General features: G+C 42.2%; 1 protein-coding gene across 1 annotated transcript in view; it reads right to left on the bottom strand.

Annotated features, from left to right (window-relative positions):
• Positions 1-1,391: 1,391 nt before the first annotated feature.
• LOC114644370 (zinc finger protein 91-like) overlaps positions 1,392-16,561 on the bottom strand; it is a 62,982-nt gene continuing 47,812 nt past the window's right edge. Inside the window, exons 5-6 of the mRNA XM_051927791.1 lie at positions 5,386-5,850; positions 1,392-3,246 (exon numbers count right to left, since the gene is read on the bottom strand). Coding sequence (XP_051783751.1) covers positions 1,481-3,246; positions 5,386-5,850 — 2,231 coding nt within the window. The 3' untranslated portion in view covers positions 1,392-1,480. The remainder of the gene's footprint in view (positions 3,247-5,385; positions 5,851-16,561) is intronic.

Here is a 16,561-nt window from a genome sequence, read left to right as displayed (position 1 = left end):
ACTTCGCTGAAGCTTCCAGAAGACCTGTTTTGAGTACCTAATCATTAACATTTATTTATTTTTCCGATGTTTTTATCCAAAGTGACTTACTGATGAGGTCAACTTGATCAAGTAAAGATACATTTGAAACAAGTGATACAAGACTAGACTGCAAAAATTGAGCTAAATAAGTGACAAGTGCTCCAAGCGCTACAGGTAGGCAACCATTAAACCGATTCAAGCACATTTACAAGTTCTGTTCCCCTTAAATACACAAGACCCTCCCATTAAGACCCTTAGGAAGGTATTCACTAAAGAAGAAAGTCTGTTCTTAAACACACCGAGGGAGTCAGTGGTTCCGATGAAGGTGGGCACCTCATTCCACCAGCTAAGGAATTCACAAGAAGGAGTTTGGGTTGAAGTTTGATGCTGCGTGAAGATGGAATCACCAAACGCCGGGATGGGGGGAGCACAGGAACTAATCAAGGTTTCCATATAAGTAAGTGCAGAACCACTGACTGCCCTGTAGGTAAGCATCAATGACGTGAACTTTACAGAGAGCCAGTGGGGTCACCCGAGAAATGAAGTGACATGAACCTGTCCTGTCTGCCTGTCATTGTATTTTGAAGTTTCTGCAGTGGCTTGACAGTTCATGCAGATACCCCATCGGTACAGATGTGCAGATGTTGAGGCACACTGTGACCAGTGCCTGGATGACAAGTAGAGCTGCCTACATTTCCTTGAAGGTTGGTCAAAAAAAAGACTTACTGACTGCCAGCGGGACATCCATGATTGACAGTCCGTTGTGCCAATGAAATCCACAGAATAAGTCAATAGGAAGCAATGAGGCTTTGCTATAGGCTGCTGTCAGTGCAAGAAGGGACAACAGTGACTGATGGCTCAAAATAACCAATGAAATCCACAAAATAAGCCAAGTGACAGTGAAAAGTTGTGGCTGAATCTTTGCCATCTTTTTTTTTTTTTTACATTTAGTCAAGTTCATTTGAAAAGAAAAGAATAAAAACTACGGTCACCACAAAATACTCTGCCAAGTACAATTTTTTTCTAGAAATTTCCTTAAGTACAAGTAACAGAGTACATGCTAATGCGTTACAACCCGACTCTGTTGGAGACTGATGGGGACCACAAAAATGGTTCACTGTTTGATGATTTGTCCATCCATCCATTTTCCAAGCCCAGTATTTTCTGAGAGGGGATCACAGGAAAGATGGAGCCCATCACAACAAGCATAGCACGCAAAACAAGAACAATCCCCGTACAGGGTGTTAGATATTCTTGAATTTTTAATGTCATTAGGAGAAGGCATTGCAGTGATCTCACTCATGAGATGTGACATTGTCTTAAATTTACAGCGAGAACATGGCACAGTAAATGCATTTTTCCCCAGTGGTAAAGTAATTCATAGGAGGTCTAGATAGGCTTGGAATTTCTTTTGTTGAAAACCACAGATTGCAATGTCACTGCCGTTATGTTGGTGGCTTTATTCCACCTTTGGCGCATTACTGTTTGGAACTCCTGGTACTTTGCGATTTTTCCTCACTCCAGTGTGAATCCTCATGTGTCTACTAAGCTTGCTGCTGTTTGAGAAATTCTTGCCGCATTCAGAACAGCCATAAGGTCTCTCCCCAGTATGAACTCTTTTATGGCTACGGAGGCCAGTGCTGTCTGAGAATCGTTTGCCACAATCGGTGCAACAATAGGGTTTCTCTCCAGTGTGAATTCTCACGTGTCTAGTGAGACACCTGCTGTCTGTGAAACGCTTGCCACATTCATAACAGCTATAAGGTTTCTCGCCAGTGTGAATTCTTCTATGGCTATAAAGGCAACTGTTGTGTGAGAATCGTTTACCACACTCAGGGCAACCATATGGTTTCTCTCCTGTGTGAATTCTGAGGTGCCGTTGAAGTTGGCATATTTGTAAGAATCTTCTCCCACATTCGGAACAGCAATGAGGTTTCTCTCCGGTGTGTATTTTTGAGTGGCTATTAAGGCTACTTATTTGGGAAAATCGTTTTCCACACTCTGTACAGCAGTATGGCTTCTCTCCAGTATGAATTCGTGTATGCTTCTGAAGGGTACTGCTGTCAGAAAAGCCTTTCCCACATTCTAAACAGCTATATGGCTTTTCCCCAGTGTGACTTCTTGTATGTCTTTGTAAACTGCGTCGGTCAGAACATCGTTTTCCACATTCTAAACAGGAAAAAGGTTTTTCTCCAGTGTGGATTCTTGTGTGCCTCTGAAGAGTGCTTATTAGTGTGAATCGTTTGCCACATTCTTGACAGCAATGGGGTTTCTCTCCAGTGTGGATTCTCAAGTGTCTGTTAAGACATCTGTTGTCTGAGAAACACTTTCCACATTCAGAACAGCTGTGTGGTTTCTCACCCGTATGAATTCTTTCATGACCATGAAGGTCACTGCTGTGGGAGAATTGTTTACCACATACAGTACAACAGAAGGGTTTCTCCCCAGTGTGGCTTCTGACATGTCGATGAAGCTGGCCTATTTGCAAGAACCGCTTCCCACATTCAGAACAGCAATGAGGTTTTTCTCCAGTGTGAATTTTTGCATGTTTCTGAAGACTGCTATTGTTGGAAAATCTTTTCTCACAGATGGAACAGCAATATGGCTTCTCTCCGGTGTGAATTTGTACATGCTGTTGGAGAGCGCTGCTGTTGGAGAATCGCTTGCCACATTCCAAACAGCTGTATGGCTTTTCGCCAGTGTGAATTCTTGTGTGTCTTTGGAGACTGCTACTGTCAGAAAATCGCTTGCCACATACGGAGCAGCAAAAGGGCTTTTCTCCAGTGTGAATTCTTGTGTGCCTGTGAAGACTGCTCATCTGTGAGAATCGTTTGCCACATTCAGAACAGCAATGAGGTTTCTCTGCCAAAGGAATTGTACGTTTCTTGAGACTGCCGCCTGAAAGCAGCTGACCACATTGAAAAAAAGAATTTGGCTTCTGTTTCATGTCAATTAACTTATAATCAGATATTTGTGGGAAAGTTTTTATGTCCTCTTGGCCTGTTTGATCTGAATTGTGCAGTTGCTGTTGATCAATGTTGATGACTCCTACCTGTGTTAGTCGGGCAACAGGAAGAGAACTAAAGTGCACAGAGGCTGCTGTCAAATTCTCTGTTGCTCTTGCTGACATCTTCATCTTCTCATTGTGCCAAGTGTGTTGCAGTCTGCACCGAAAAGAAGTCTCGGCAAATGAAGATGTAGAGAAGCTGCCACTCTCCTGCAAATCTGCAGTAACACAAATTAAGTTCAGTTAAATGTTTCAAAAAACACATTAAAGTGAGATAGGTGGCTGTAGGAGAAACATATACTTGAAACTGCCTGCCTGTTTAACTAGGACACTGAGAAATGAGAAAACAAGAACATATATATCATTTCACTAGTAATGCTATTCTCTGATAACAGTTTACATATATGACATCTTATTTCTGTTAACCAAGATTCCACCCACAACTCTTGATATGTTTAAATTATTTTGAAACTGTACATAACAATCCAGGTGGGTTTCTGGGTAAAACCATTTATCTGTATGCTGATTGCTGTGTCTGAAATGCTTTGTAGCCATTACATGTAAATTTAACCTAGTGGATTAATGAAATCTTTCTGCTAGATTTCTCTGCCTGCCCTAACGCTTTGAACAAGGGACACGCAGAGACTCCACCTGTAAGAGTAAACAAAGGATGGCTGTGTTTCTGAGTTTGTATAAAATGATGGCTCAAGACTCTTTTTTTTTTTTACTAAATGTTTTCCACAGCACTGGTTTCTGTCCCACTGTGTGTTTGGACTTTGCAAATTTACTTGGGCTCTTTCTGCAACAGAGTTGTTTGCTGGGTTAAAATTGTTCACATTTAAATTATACTATTATTTTCTTTGTTCTATTCTTTATATTTTTTTTTATTTACTGTATATGCATTACTTATTCTCCTGTGACCCTTGTGTTTTGTGGGTGGAACTCTAAGAGATGGGGCTACCCTGACGTTACAGCTGAAGGACCACCCTTAGCCTACAATATTGTGAGTCTGAGAGGTGGATCCTAAAGTGGATTATTCAGCGATGTTTCAAAAGAGATCTTAATTGTGAGTATTTCATTCTTTGTTTGGTTTCTGGATTCTTCTGTTTTGTGGTTTTAGCTTAGGATGTTGAAATAGGACTTTATTCACCTTGGATTGCTTTATAGACAAATTCTTAGTGCCTATTTTTGTGTCTGTTTGTGTGTGTGTGTGTGTGTGTGTGTGTGTTTGCCATTTGTTATATTTGGACCATTTAGGATATTTTTGGACATAAAAAATCATTAGCCCTTCTCGGGCCTGTGTAGGCTGATGCCTGCCTGAGGGTCTTTTACAGGCCTCACGCACATTTGCTATTTTTTCGTGTGCTCAATTCATAACACAGAGAGGTAATAATAATGACATTTTTTGTTATATATAAAATTATAAAAAATGTTAAAATTAAAGATTATCAAAACTTATATATATATATATATATATATATATATATATATATATATATATATAAATATATGCAGTATATATATGCTAGGGTGGCACGGTGATACAGTGGGTAGCGCTACTGCCTTACAGTTAGAAGACCCGGGTTTGCTTCCCGGGTCCTCCCTGCGTGGAGTTTGCATGTTCTCCCCGTGTCTGCGTGGGTTTCATCCGGGTACTCCGATTTCCTCCCACAGTACAAAGACATGCAGGTTAGGTGAATTGGTGATTATACATTGTCCCTAGTGTGTGCTTGGTGTGTGTGTGTGCCCTGCGGTGGGCTGGCGCCCTACCAACACACAGCAATTAATGTCTAAACCACTGGCAACACCCCTAAGTGAAAAATGTTGTGGTATTTTGAAGGGACAGCAAATTTACACTGTTATACAAGCTGTACACGGACTACTTTACATTGAAGCAAAGTGTCATATCCTCAGTGTTGTCCCATGTAAAGATAGAATAAAATATTTACAAAAATATGAGGGATGTACTCACTTTTGTGAGATACTGTATATATATATACACAGTATATATATATATATATATATATATATATATATATATATATGCACTATATATTCTATTAAAATCATTTCATTAAACATAAGATAACTGGCCAGCAATATTTCACTGCTAAAATCACAGCTTTATGTAGTGAATGTCATGTACTGGCCACTTCTATTTTTTGTGTTCAGTGAAATTCTTTCAGTTTATGATTTGTTAGGTCAGCTATTGCAAGGCATTGTGCATCTGAGCCATTACTCTCTACTTAAATTCAACTGCTCTCATTCCCACTTACAAACAAAACCAAGACAACCACCATTAAGACATGTCATTGTTCTCAGTTTCACTTTCTCTCACATGCAATCACTTTACTTACATATTCCCACATTCTTAGCATAGTCTTCTCCTTCTCTTGTCTTTCCTTCAGTGATTTTCTCCTCAAACTCAGATTTCACTGTTACAGAATTTTGTTGGCCAGCCAGTCGTGCCATATTGGTGAACCAGGGCTGTAAGCTGAAATGAGCTTCATCAGCAATATCCTGCTTGAAAATATTTACAATTTCATTTTTTTGCAGTTCAGGACTAACTGAGAAATCTTCGGAATCCTCCACTTTAACCTGAACAATTTCCCCCTCGGACTCCTCCTCCTCCTTAAAAACCGAAATTCTCCCTTCGCAATCCTCCAGCTTTATGCACAGGTCCTCCGGTGCACCCCATTCACAATCCTCTTGCTTAATGTTTGCCAGCCTTTCATCCACTCCATCACCGTTGGCTGAATCCATGCTCTGTGTAAAACTCTTCTCCACCCTAAGTGTTTGCTCTTCTCTTCTAAGAATCCCTTCTCACATGGACAGCCAATTACACCTCACTGCAACTTGGAGGAGGCTCCTTTTCATCTGTCAAAATGAAAAAGTGATAGAATTTCTTCACAAAATGATTGAGGACAACTTGAGCACCTTTCACAGATAACTTCCAGATTTTAGAAAACAGAGAAAATTACCAGCTACGTTTTTCCTGAGGGATTTGAAATGCTATGAATCCTCCATGTACTGTATATACAGTGGATTCAGAAAGCATTGTGACCGCTTGACTTTCAGAGTATATGCAAGAGATTTCAGTATTTGATTTTTAATAAATCTGCAAACCTTTCTGAACACATACTTTCACTTTGTCATTATGGGTTGTTGAGTGCAGAATGATGGACAGAAATGTGTGATTTATCAATTTAAAATGAAATCTACAGCACAATAAAGTGTGACAAAAGTCTAAATACTTTATGAACCTACTGTATGTGTATCTAATTATACTGATGTGTCTGAGAACAACACATGTTTCCACTGTGTGGTGGTCCACCCTAGATGCCTCCAAGCCCAGAAAAGTCAATATGGCTTCTGGACATTGTTAACATGAGGCTTCTTTTTAGCACAGTGAATGTAGCTCTGCATTGTAGTGCTAGAAAAAGGTTTGCCACAGTAATCCTTTGCCCATGTGGTTATATCAGCTATTTATGAGTGACATTTCTTAATAATTCATTCATTACATTTATATAGCGCTTTTGATACAGTGCTGTCTGAGGGAGCGGAGATCGCAGGTGTTCAGCTTAGGCTTGCACCCTTGCCCTTTCCATACTGAAATTCCTCCAGATTCCTTGAATCATTTAATGCTATTGTACATTGTAGAGGGAGAAATACAGTATGCAAATCCCTTCCAATCTTTTATCGTACACTATTTGGTTTAATGAACTACTTGGAGGGAAAGTGAAGAGAAAAAAAAAGTGAAGGACTGAGAATTACTCATCGGGTTTAGACTTCAAATCATTTGAATGATATCCTTAGAAAGGAAAGAAAAAAAATCTAAGATACGAGAATGACCTGACATGGCAGAGTTAAAGCACTAATTAGTCATGAAGTGGAATTATTGGCATGGATTGTTTTCTAATTAAGCAACTGAAGGCCACTGTGGCCCTCCAGGACTGACTTTGCCCACCCTTGCCCTACGGTCTGTCAGTCTGTCCGCATAAAAAAAAAAACACGGTCTCCCATAAAACAATTTTGGTGAAGTTTGATTGACATATTTTGTGAGGAAATTGGTTGGGATGGTTAAATTGTCATTCAGATTATCTCAAACAGGTCACGCTGTACAAAGTTTTGAATTCAATGAAAGAGACTGACATATCTGTCAACTCGACAATCTTAAAACAGAGAAATTCTCTGGGCGACTTACTTTGGTATGCATATTTTTGCCTTTTTCACTTCTGATAGCCACTACTAATGGCAAACAGATCGCCAGTACAAGCCATGGAAACATCAGCAGACTGTCTGAGTCATTGTCACTGGTTGTCTGAGTGCACGGTTGGGTGGCAAATCCTCTGTCTGCCATTTTCGGCTTGGCTGTCACGGAAACATCTGCATCAGCCCATTGTTTGAACTTCATGAAGTCTCCTTATCTGTTTGAGCAAGTGCACGAGCCCCTCAGTCCTCCTTACGTTCCAAGTTGTAACTGGTACGTTAAATGATCTTACTAACCATGAAAGTATAAAATGCAAGCAATGAAAACAAAAAGTTGTCTAGATAGGAATGAAGCACCCTGTGGGGTGTAAGCCACCGTGCATGGAGCAAATCAACAGTAGCAACACACCTTCCATTACCTGCAGTTTACAACAATTTACTATTTCACTGACACTGTAATTTACCGACAGAGGTGCCACATTCGCCTGATCTCCACAGTGGCCATAAATTCCACCTTTCACTTTTGTTATCTTCTAACATTTGTCATAACTGAATAGCTTTGCAAGTCCCACTTTTTGAAAATGACTACAGCCAGACGTGATCAAGACAAGAATAAATTAATTACAGAAGATTTTATTTTTTAATCTTAGGCTATGTTAATTCACAATTGCAAATTGTCAGCGTGTGAATACTGTGTGTGTGAATAGTGCGTGTGGGTGAGTGGTCTTTAGGATGGACTACAGCCCTGCCCTGACCGGTTTTCAGCCTTTATCCCAATCCTTATGGGATGCCTTCTGGCCCCACCCCAACACTGAAATGGATTCAGAAGGTTCTAGAACCGATGTACTGAACTCTGTCCACTGAAGGCTTACATGGCCTGCACAGCCCTCCAACGCACCTGAGTGTTACACCATGCATAAATTTTATAACTTGTTTAAAGCTGAGTGTACAAGATTTCTCCAGCTGTAATCAAATATCATTATATAAGAAATGGATCACGTCCCTCCTCTCTTTGGATCACTACAATGGCTCCCTGTGCAAATCCTTAATTTTTGCCTACAGAATAGTCAATGGGTCAGCCCCTTACATATATGGAGACACTTTTGGGGTCCTATACTCCTTCTTGACCTCTGAGGTCTGCTGTGATGCCACCTCTGCGTGGCATCAAGTCTCAATCCTGAGTCCTTTCGTTTATGTGGAGCTCCTGGCTGGTGGAACAAACTGCATGCTGTGTTTAAGAAGCATTTACCACTCATATTTGTGGAATTTCTGTCTGCTTTTATTATCTAGGCAGTGTATTTTTTTTCCCACTTGCGATTATCACTTTTGTATGCCTGTCCTGTCACAGTCCCTCAGACTGACGTTACCATTGACCTCCATTGTAAGCTGTTTTAGATCATCTGCTCAGTATATACATGTAAATGAAACGTTTTAATGAAATAACCTTTAGGTGAAAAGAATAGTAAAACTATGGGAACTATTTGAAGCTTTACAGTAATGTACTGTAGATCTATTAAGTTTTGCTCCTTTCAAAGCCATCATAATAAAAATATATGTATGTTACATTTGACTACTACCATGTCCTTCCAATAATACAAACGAAAGATAACTCAGATGAGGTCACACATGAACGGCAAAAGGTCACCATCCAGGCTGTCCTAAGGTGTGTTGTACTGCCCCGGGATGCCTTCTCTCCTTTTAACCCCTCACAGTCTCGAGAAACTGCCCCTTGTGGTCCACATGGTGTAAAAGGAACCAAAAAGAAGAGAAAGTGAGAATGGTGTGAGAGAGAGGGAGAGAAATAGAGAAGGAAATAGAGAGAGACAGAGCTAATTAAAGGGAATTAGCCCTATAGTAGAGAGTGCCTGTGAGAGCATACTTTTTGATATGTTTCTTATTATAATTATTATTTTTTGGAATAAAATGGGATTTTACCCAGTTGGAACCCCAAGCATTTGGCTTTTGCCCTGCCTCATCATTTTCTTTGCCCACGCCACAAGGTTTACTTGCATTACCATTCCCTCTTGTCTGCCTTCACTAATTTATTGTTACAGCTATAAATCTAAAAAATTAGAGCAAACTAAAATATTTCGCTTAATGAATAATAATCAATTATACAACAATGAGATCTTTCATAAGAAAAATGTGCTCAAGAGGTTACTTTAAACGATGAATTGTGGTGTGTCTTTAAATTTGCATTAATAGTATGCAGTTAAGTGCATTAATAATACGCAATACGAAACACAGCAGTGAAGACGGCGGTTGCGCTCGGCCGGCGCGTTTCTTTATGACGCCCGCTTCATATCCAGCGCTTGCAGGACACAGAGAAGGGACTGATTTGCTGAAATGGCGCCCTCATGTGGATAACCGGGTGCAAAACCGGTCCTATTTTTTTTTTTTACTTTCTCGACGGTTTAGACCTCTCTGACTTTCTCGTATACGAAGTATAGGGAAAGTATTTGGAATCCTCCAAAAATTCCATTTCGAGATTTTGAATGAATCTCGACGTTTTAGACCTCCCTGAGTCCGAAAATACCGTTTATGGAATTCTCTCTGTGCGTCTGTGTGTGTGTGTAGAACAGAGAATAGAATAGAATGCCTTTTATTGTTACTATACACGTGTACAATGAGATTAATAGGAGCTCCTCCAGTGCAGACATACAGTGCATCTGGAAAGTATTCACAGCGCATCACTTTTTCCACCTTTTGTTATGTTACAGCCTTATTCCAAAATGGATTAAATTCATTTTTTTCCTCAGACTTCTACACACAACACCCCATAATGACAACGTGAAAAAAAAGTTTACTTGGTTTTTGCAAATTTATTAAAAATAAAAAAACTTAGAAATGCTGCCACCACCATGCTTCACTGTAAGGATGGTATTGGCCTGGTGATGAGCGGTGCCTGGTTTCCTCCAAACGTGACGCCCGGCATTCACACCAAAGAGTTCAATCTTTGTCTCATCAGACCAGAGAATTTTCTTTCTCATGATCTGAGAGTCCTTCAGGTGCCTTTTGGCAAACTCCAGGTGGGCTGCCATGTGCCTTTTACTAAGAAGTGGCTTCCGTCTGGCCACTCTACCATACAGGCCTGATTGGTGGATTGCTGCAGAGATGGTTGTCCTTCTGGAAGGTTCTCCTCTCTCCACAGTGGACCTCTGGAGCTCTGACAGAGTGACCATCGGGTTCTTGGTCACCTCCCTGACTAAGGCCCTTCTCCCCTGATCGCTCAGTTTAGATGGCCAGCCAGCTCTAGGAAGAGTCCTGGTGGTTTCGAACTTCTTCCAATTACGGATGATGGAGGCCACTGTGCTCATTGGGACCTTCAAAGCAGCAGAAATTTTTCTGTAACCTTCCCCAGATTTGTGCTTCGAGACAATCCTGTCTCGGAGGTCCACAGACAATTACTTTGACTTCATGCTTGGTTTGTGCTCTGACATGAACTGTCAACTGTGGGACCTTCTATAGACAGGTGTGTGCCTTTCCAAATCAGGTCCAGTCAACTGAATTTACCACAGGTGGACTCCAATGAAGCTGCAGAAACATCTCAAGGATGATCAGGGGAAACAGGAGGCACCTGAGCTCAATTTTGAGCTTCATGGCAAAGGCTCTGAATACTTATGTACATGTGCTTTCTCAATTTTTTTGTTTTTAATAAATTTGCAAAAACCTCAAGTAAACTTTTTTCATGTTGTCATTATGGGGTGTTGCTGCCTTGCAGTTGGGAGACCTGGGGACCCAGGTTCGCTTCCCGGGTCCTCCCTGTGTGAAGTTTGCATGTTCTCCCTGTGTCTGCGTGGGTTTCCTCCCACAGTCCAAAGACATGCAGGTTAGGTGGATTGGTGATTCTAAATTGGCCCTAGTGTGTGTGCTTGGTGTGTGGGTGTGTTTGTGTGTGTCCTGCGGTGGGTTGGCACCCTTCCCGGGATTGGTTCCTGCCTTGTGCACTGTGTTGGCTGGGATTGGCTCCAGCAGACCCCCTTGACCCTGTGCTCGGATTTAGCGGGTTGGAAAATGGATGGATGGATTATGGGGTGTTGTGTGTAGAATTCTGCGGAAAAAAATGAATTTAATCCATTTTGGAATAAGGCTGTGACATAACAAAAGGTGGAAAAAGTGATGTGCTGTGAATACTTTCCGGATGCACTGTATATGTAGAACACAACAAACAAATAAATGGTGTAAAAAGTTGCAAAAAAAAGTTCTGCAGTGCTATATATATATGGAAAGAATAAATAACTATTGCCCTATTGGGTTATTGCACATAATTTAAATATCGCACAATAATGATGATCATGGGCAGTGAGTAGTGGATGTTGGACCCTGAGAGTAATGATATTGTACAGTATGCAGATATTACACAGTTATTATCAGTACCATTTAGATATTAGATATTGCACAGTTGATGTATAGAAGGAAGTCCAGAGATTGGGGGTTTGACTGTGTAGTCAGTGTACGTGTGAGTTTAGAATGGTTATGGCTTTTGGGAAAAAACTGTTGTTGAGTCTGTTTGCCCTTGTTGTGATGCACCTGTAGAGCCTCCATGAGGGCAGCAGGTCTGACAAATCAGAGCCAGGGTGGGAGTTCTCCTTGATGATGTTTTTTTGCTCTGCTGAGGCAGCAGGAGGTGTAAATGTCCATCAGGGAGGGGAGAGGGCAGCCGATGATCTTCTGTGCTGCCTTTACTACTCGCTGAAGCCTCTCCCTGTCTGCCTTACCATACTGTGATACAGTACGTCAGCAGGCTCTCGATGGACGAGCGGTAGAAGGTCAGTAGCAGCTTGTGCTTTCTGAGGACCCTCAGGAAGTGTAACCGCTGCTGTGTGTGTGTGTAAACATGATAACCTGAGTACACTTTCACTTATGTCAACCAAATTTTGCATACAGGTATTAGGTACAAAATGTGGATTTCTATTCACTTTTGGGCTATTTCCGCTAACCGGAAGTTGTACATTTTTATTCATGCAGCTGCAGAGTCCGGTTTATTCAACTTTACTTGTGTAATGATTGTTCAATAAATTATTAATTTGATGTTGATGGTTCGTTAATGTACATAATATCAAAATATAATCCTTGTCTTGCAGTTTTACTCCTCAGATATCCATCCCCATATCTGGGTTTACGAGAAAGTCGAGGGGAGAGCACTCCCGATTTTTGAAGACTGCATCGCACTCTCCGCCTGACACATAACGCATCCAGAAGTACACGACTGATTCCTGCCCATACGTTTCTGCACATAAGCTCGCTGTCCAATCTTTCATCTGAAACCCCAACCCTCTCCCTGTGGACTCGCAGATTTTGCTCTTGAGGAAGCTCCTATGAAGGAATCGCTCTTATTCAGCCTGAGGGCCGCCCTTCCTTGCCGTGGACTCTTATTGGACTTCAACGTGTGGTTAGTTACAGCCGATGATCCTTCCATAGGCTCTGATGAATGAGCCATAGATCGGCCTCAGCAGAGGTTCGCTGCTCTTTGCGTGTTTTTAAATGAAATTACAATGTATGGTAGGCTACCTAGCAGGACACGTATACATTAAGAACACCGGGACTTATGTAATTGTAAGCAAGAGTCCTTTTCAAATCATAACTTCTTGGTGTTTCATAAAACTTTTACCATCTATTCACGGTGGTTTGTGTGGAGCCTGTTACAGATCCACATAAATGCAAGTTCTATGGAAGGGTCTTTTGGGAACCACTCCGGCACTTTTATTTTTAACAGGACGGGGAGAAGAATTTGCATTCACACATGTGCAGGTGTACCCCAAGGATCGGTGCTGGGTCCTCTACTCTTCTCTCTGTGCACCACCTCACTGGGCTCCATCATCTGATCCCACGGGTTCTCTTATCAGTGCTGTGTTGTTCCCTCCTGTAGACAACACAACATCAGCTAAGAGTCTCTGCATGTCTTACCAACCTGGATGATGGACCACCATCAAAAACTGAACTTCTTGTGATCCCGGCCAGCTAGTCTGCTCACAGCTTGGCTCACGGTCTGTTGTTAACACCCACCACGTCAGTTCCCAACCTTGGGATGGTGATTGAGGAACAGTTATCTTTTTCTAACCACATTTCTACCGTTTTTTGTTCATGCAAATTCTGGCTTAACGACATCCGGAAGATCGGCCCTCATCTGTTGCACAATGTCTGGTCCAGGTTTTGGTCTTGTTGCGTTTGGACTACTGCAGCTCACTTCTGGCAGGAGGACCAGCAAGTGCCATCAAGCCATTGAAGACGGTCAAGAATGCAATGGCCCATTTTGTATTTAACCAGCTGAGATGGACATATGTCACTCCTCTCTTCAGGTCACTACATTGGCTCCCTGTAGCAGCACACATTAAGTTCATATCCCTGATGCTGGCCTACAGTGCAGTCAATGGGTCAGCACCTGAGTATACAGACAATGGTGAAGTTCTGTACTCGGGTCCACCAGGGAACAGCGTCTGGTGATGCCAAGTCTCAATCCAGAGTCTTCTTCTGTGTAGTTCCTAATTGGTGGAACGAGCTGCCCACCTCCATCCAAACTGCCGAGTCCCTCATTGTTTTCAAGAAGCAATTGAAGGCCATCTGTTCTGTGAATATCTGGCTAATTGATTACTGTATACAAAATAAATAAAAAACTATGCTCTGTGATCCTTCATATTGTTGGTTCATTTGTTTAAGTTTAGTAAGGAGGATGTGCAGGACTGTAGTAACTACAGGGAGATACAAGTGATGAGCCACAGCATGAAGTTATGGGAAAGAGTAGTAGAAGCTCAGGTAAGAAGATGATTAGTGAGCAGCAGGATGGCTTCATGCCAAGAAAGACCACCAAAGATGTGATGTTTGCTCTGAGGATGATGATGGAGAAGTTTAGAGAAGGCCAGAAGGAGTTGCATTGTGTCTTTGTGGACCTGCAGAAAGCCAATGACAGGGTGACTGAGAGGAGTTGTGGTACTGTATGAGGAAGTCGGGAGTGGCAGAGAAGAACAGGTGAGTTGAAATTATGTTAACACTAATGGTGCTGCTATGCGTATACTTAAATTGTTCACAAAAATTGTATTTATGTGCCACATATGGTACACGTGTTGGACACGATGGCGAACAGGTTGAGACATTCCTGTAAATCATCTTGCACATATGAAGTATGTTTTGTGCATAAATTGTTTCTACTATTCAAATGTTAACTCACTCAGCTTGTAAGAGTGGTACAGGATACGTACGAGGGAAGTGTGACCGTGGTGAGGTCTGCGGTGGGAGTGACGGAGGTGGGATTACATCAGGGATTGGCTCTGAGTCCTTTTTTATTTGTAGTGGTGATGGACAGGTTAACAGACGAGATTAGGGAGGAGTCCCCGTGGACTGTGATGTTTGCTGATGACATTGTGATGTGTAGCGATAGTAGGGAGCAGATTGAGGAGACCCTGGAGAAGTGGAGATAGGAGAGGAGAGGAGAGGAATGAAGGTCAGTAGGAACACCAAGACCGCATACATGTGTGTGAATGAGAAGGAGGTCAGTGGAATGGTGAGGATGAAGAAAGTAGAGTTGGCGAAGGTGGAGGAGTTTAAATACTTGGTGATCGACAGTACAGAGTAACAAGGATTGTGGAAGAGAGGTGAAGAAGAGAGTGCAGGCAGGTTGGAGTGGGTGGAGAAGAGTGTCAGGAGTGATTTGCGACAGACGGGTATGAGCAAGAGTGAAAGGGAAGGTCTACAGGATGGTAGTGAGACCAGCTGTGTTATATGAGAGGTGGAGATGTGCTCTAGAGAGGAGAGGAATGAAGGTCAGTAGGACCACCAAGACAGAATACATGTGTGTGAATGAGAGGGAGGTCAGTGGAATGGTCAGGATGAAGAAAGTAGAGTTGGTGAAGGTGGAGGAGTTTACTTGGGATCAACAGTACAGAGTGACGGGGATTGTGGAAGAGAAGTGAAGAAGAGAGTGCAGGCAGGGTAGAGTGGTTGGAGAAGAGTGTCAGGAGTGATTTGTGACAGACGGGTATCAGCAAGAGTGAAAGGGAAGGTCTACAGGATGGTAGTGAGACCAGCTGTGTTATATGGGCTGGAGACGGTGGCACTGACCAGAAAGCAGGAGACACAGCTGGAGGTGACAGAGTTAAAGATGCTAAGATTTGAATTGTGTGTGACAAGGATGGACAGGATTAGAAATGAGGACATTAGAGGGTCAGCTCAAGTTGGGAGACAAAGTCAGAGAGGTGAGATTGCGTTGGTGTGGACATGTGCAGAGGAGAGATGATGAGTATATTGGGAGAAGGATGCTAAGGATAGAGCTGCCAGGGAAGAGGAAATGAGGAAGGCCTAAGAGAAGGTTTATGGATGTGGTGAGAGAGGACATGCAGGTGATAGGGTACAGAACAAGATGATGAGGACAGGAAGAGATGGAAGAAGATGATCTGCTGTGGCAACCCCTAACGGGAGCAGCCGAAAGAAGAAGGATGAGAATTTGATTAAGTTTAGTTGCTTATCGATTGTAATCTATGATTGTAAGTCTACTAGTTATCACATCTTGTGGCAAGCAACTTTTGTTACCGGTCCAACTACACTTGCTGAATAAACAGGCCCCAGCCTAATGTTACTCGATGATGTTTACCACATGTGTAAGTCACTTTGGATAAAAGCATCTGCCAAGCAAAGAAATGTAAATGTAAATAAGCAAGTGTCCCTTTTCAAATCACGGTGTAATGGGTATTTCACGGAGCTGCTACCATCCATCCATCCATTATCCAACCCGCTATATCCTAACTACAGGGTCATGGGGGTCTGCTTGAGCCAATCCCAGCCAACACAGGGCGCAAGGCAGGAAACAAAAACCGGGCAGGGCGCCTGCCCACTGCAGTCCTACCATCTATTCTGGGTTTTTACTGTGTGGAGCTTGTCGGTGGTCTTTCTGGAACCTTCATGTGGCTGCATCTCTTGGGAACCAAAAATGCCCCCAAACCAATAGCATCGCTCTGAAGAACCACCCTGCCACCTTTATTTTTAATGGTGTACTGTACATCCAATTTTCTCTAAAACTTTGCATTTGGCACATTTGAGCCATCTGGACGAGAACAGGCCATTGAGCCCAGCAAAGTCTCGCCAGTCTTCTGCACTTAATTCTTCTAAAAAAACAAAAAAAAAAAAAAACAAACATCAAGTGGACTTCTGAAAGACCCCAAAGTCCTCCTGTCCACCACACTACTAGGTGACTTGAGCCTCCATTCCTGAACAATGCATTGTCTGTGTGGTCACTAGAAGTTTGTATTTGTGTACAATTGTGCTTTAAGTTGCTTGGAAATTGCTCCTAAGGAGGAACCAGACTTGTGGGGGGGTCCACCTTTTGTTTTTCTT

The sequence above is a fragment of the Erpetoichthys calabaricus genome, chromosome 5 (assembly GCF_900747795.2).
Source record: "Erpetoichthys calabaricus chromosome 5, fErpCal1.3, whole genome shotgun sequence".
Classification (NCBI taxonomy): domain Eukaryota; kingdom Metazoa; phylum Chordata; class Cladistia; order Polypteriformes; family Polypteridae; genus Erpetoichthys; species Erpetoichthys calabaricus.
This window is presented reverse-complemented; position numbering and strand designations above follow the sequence as displayed.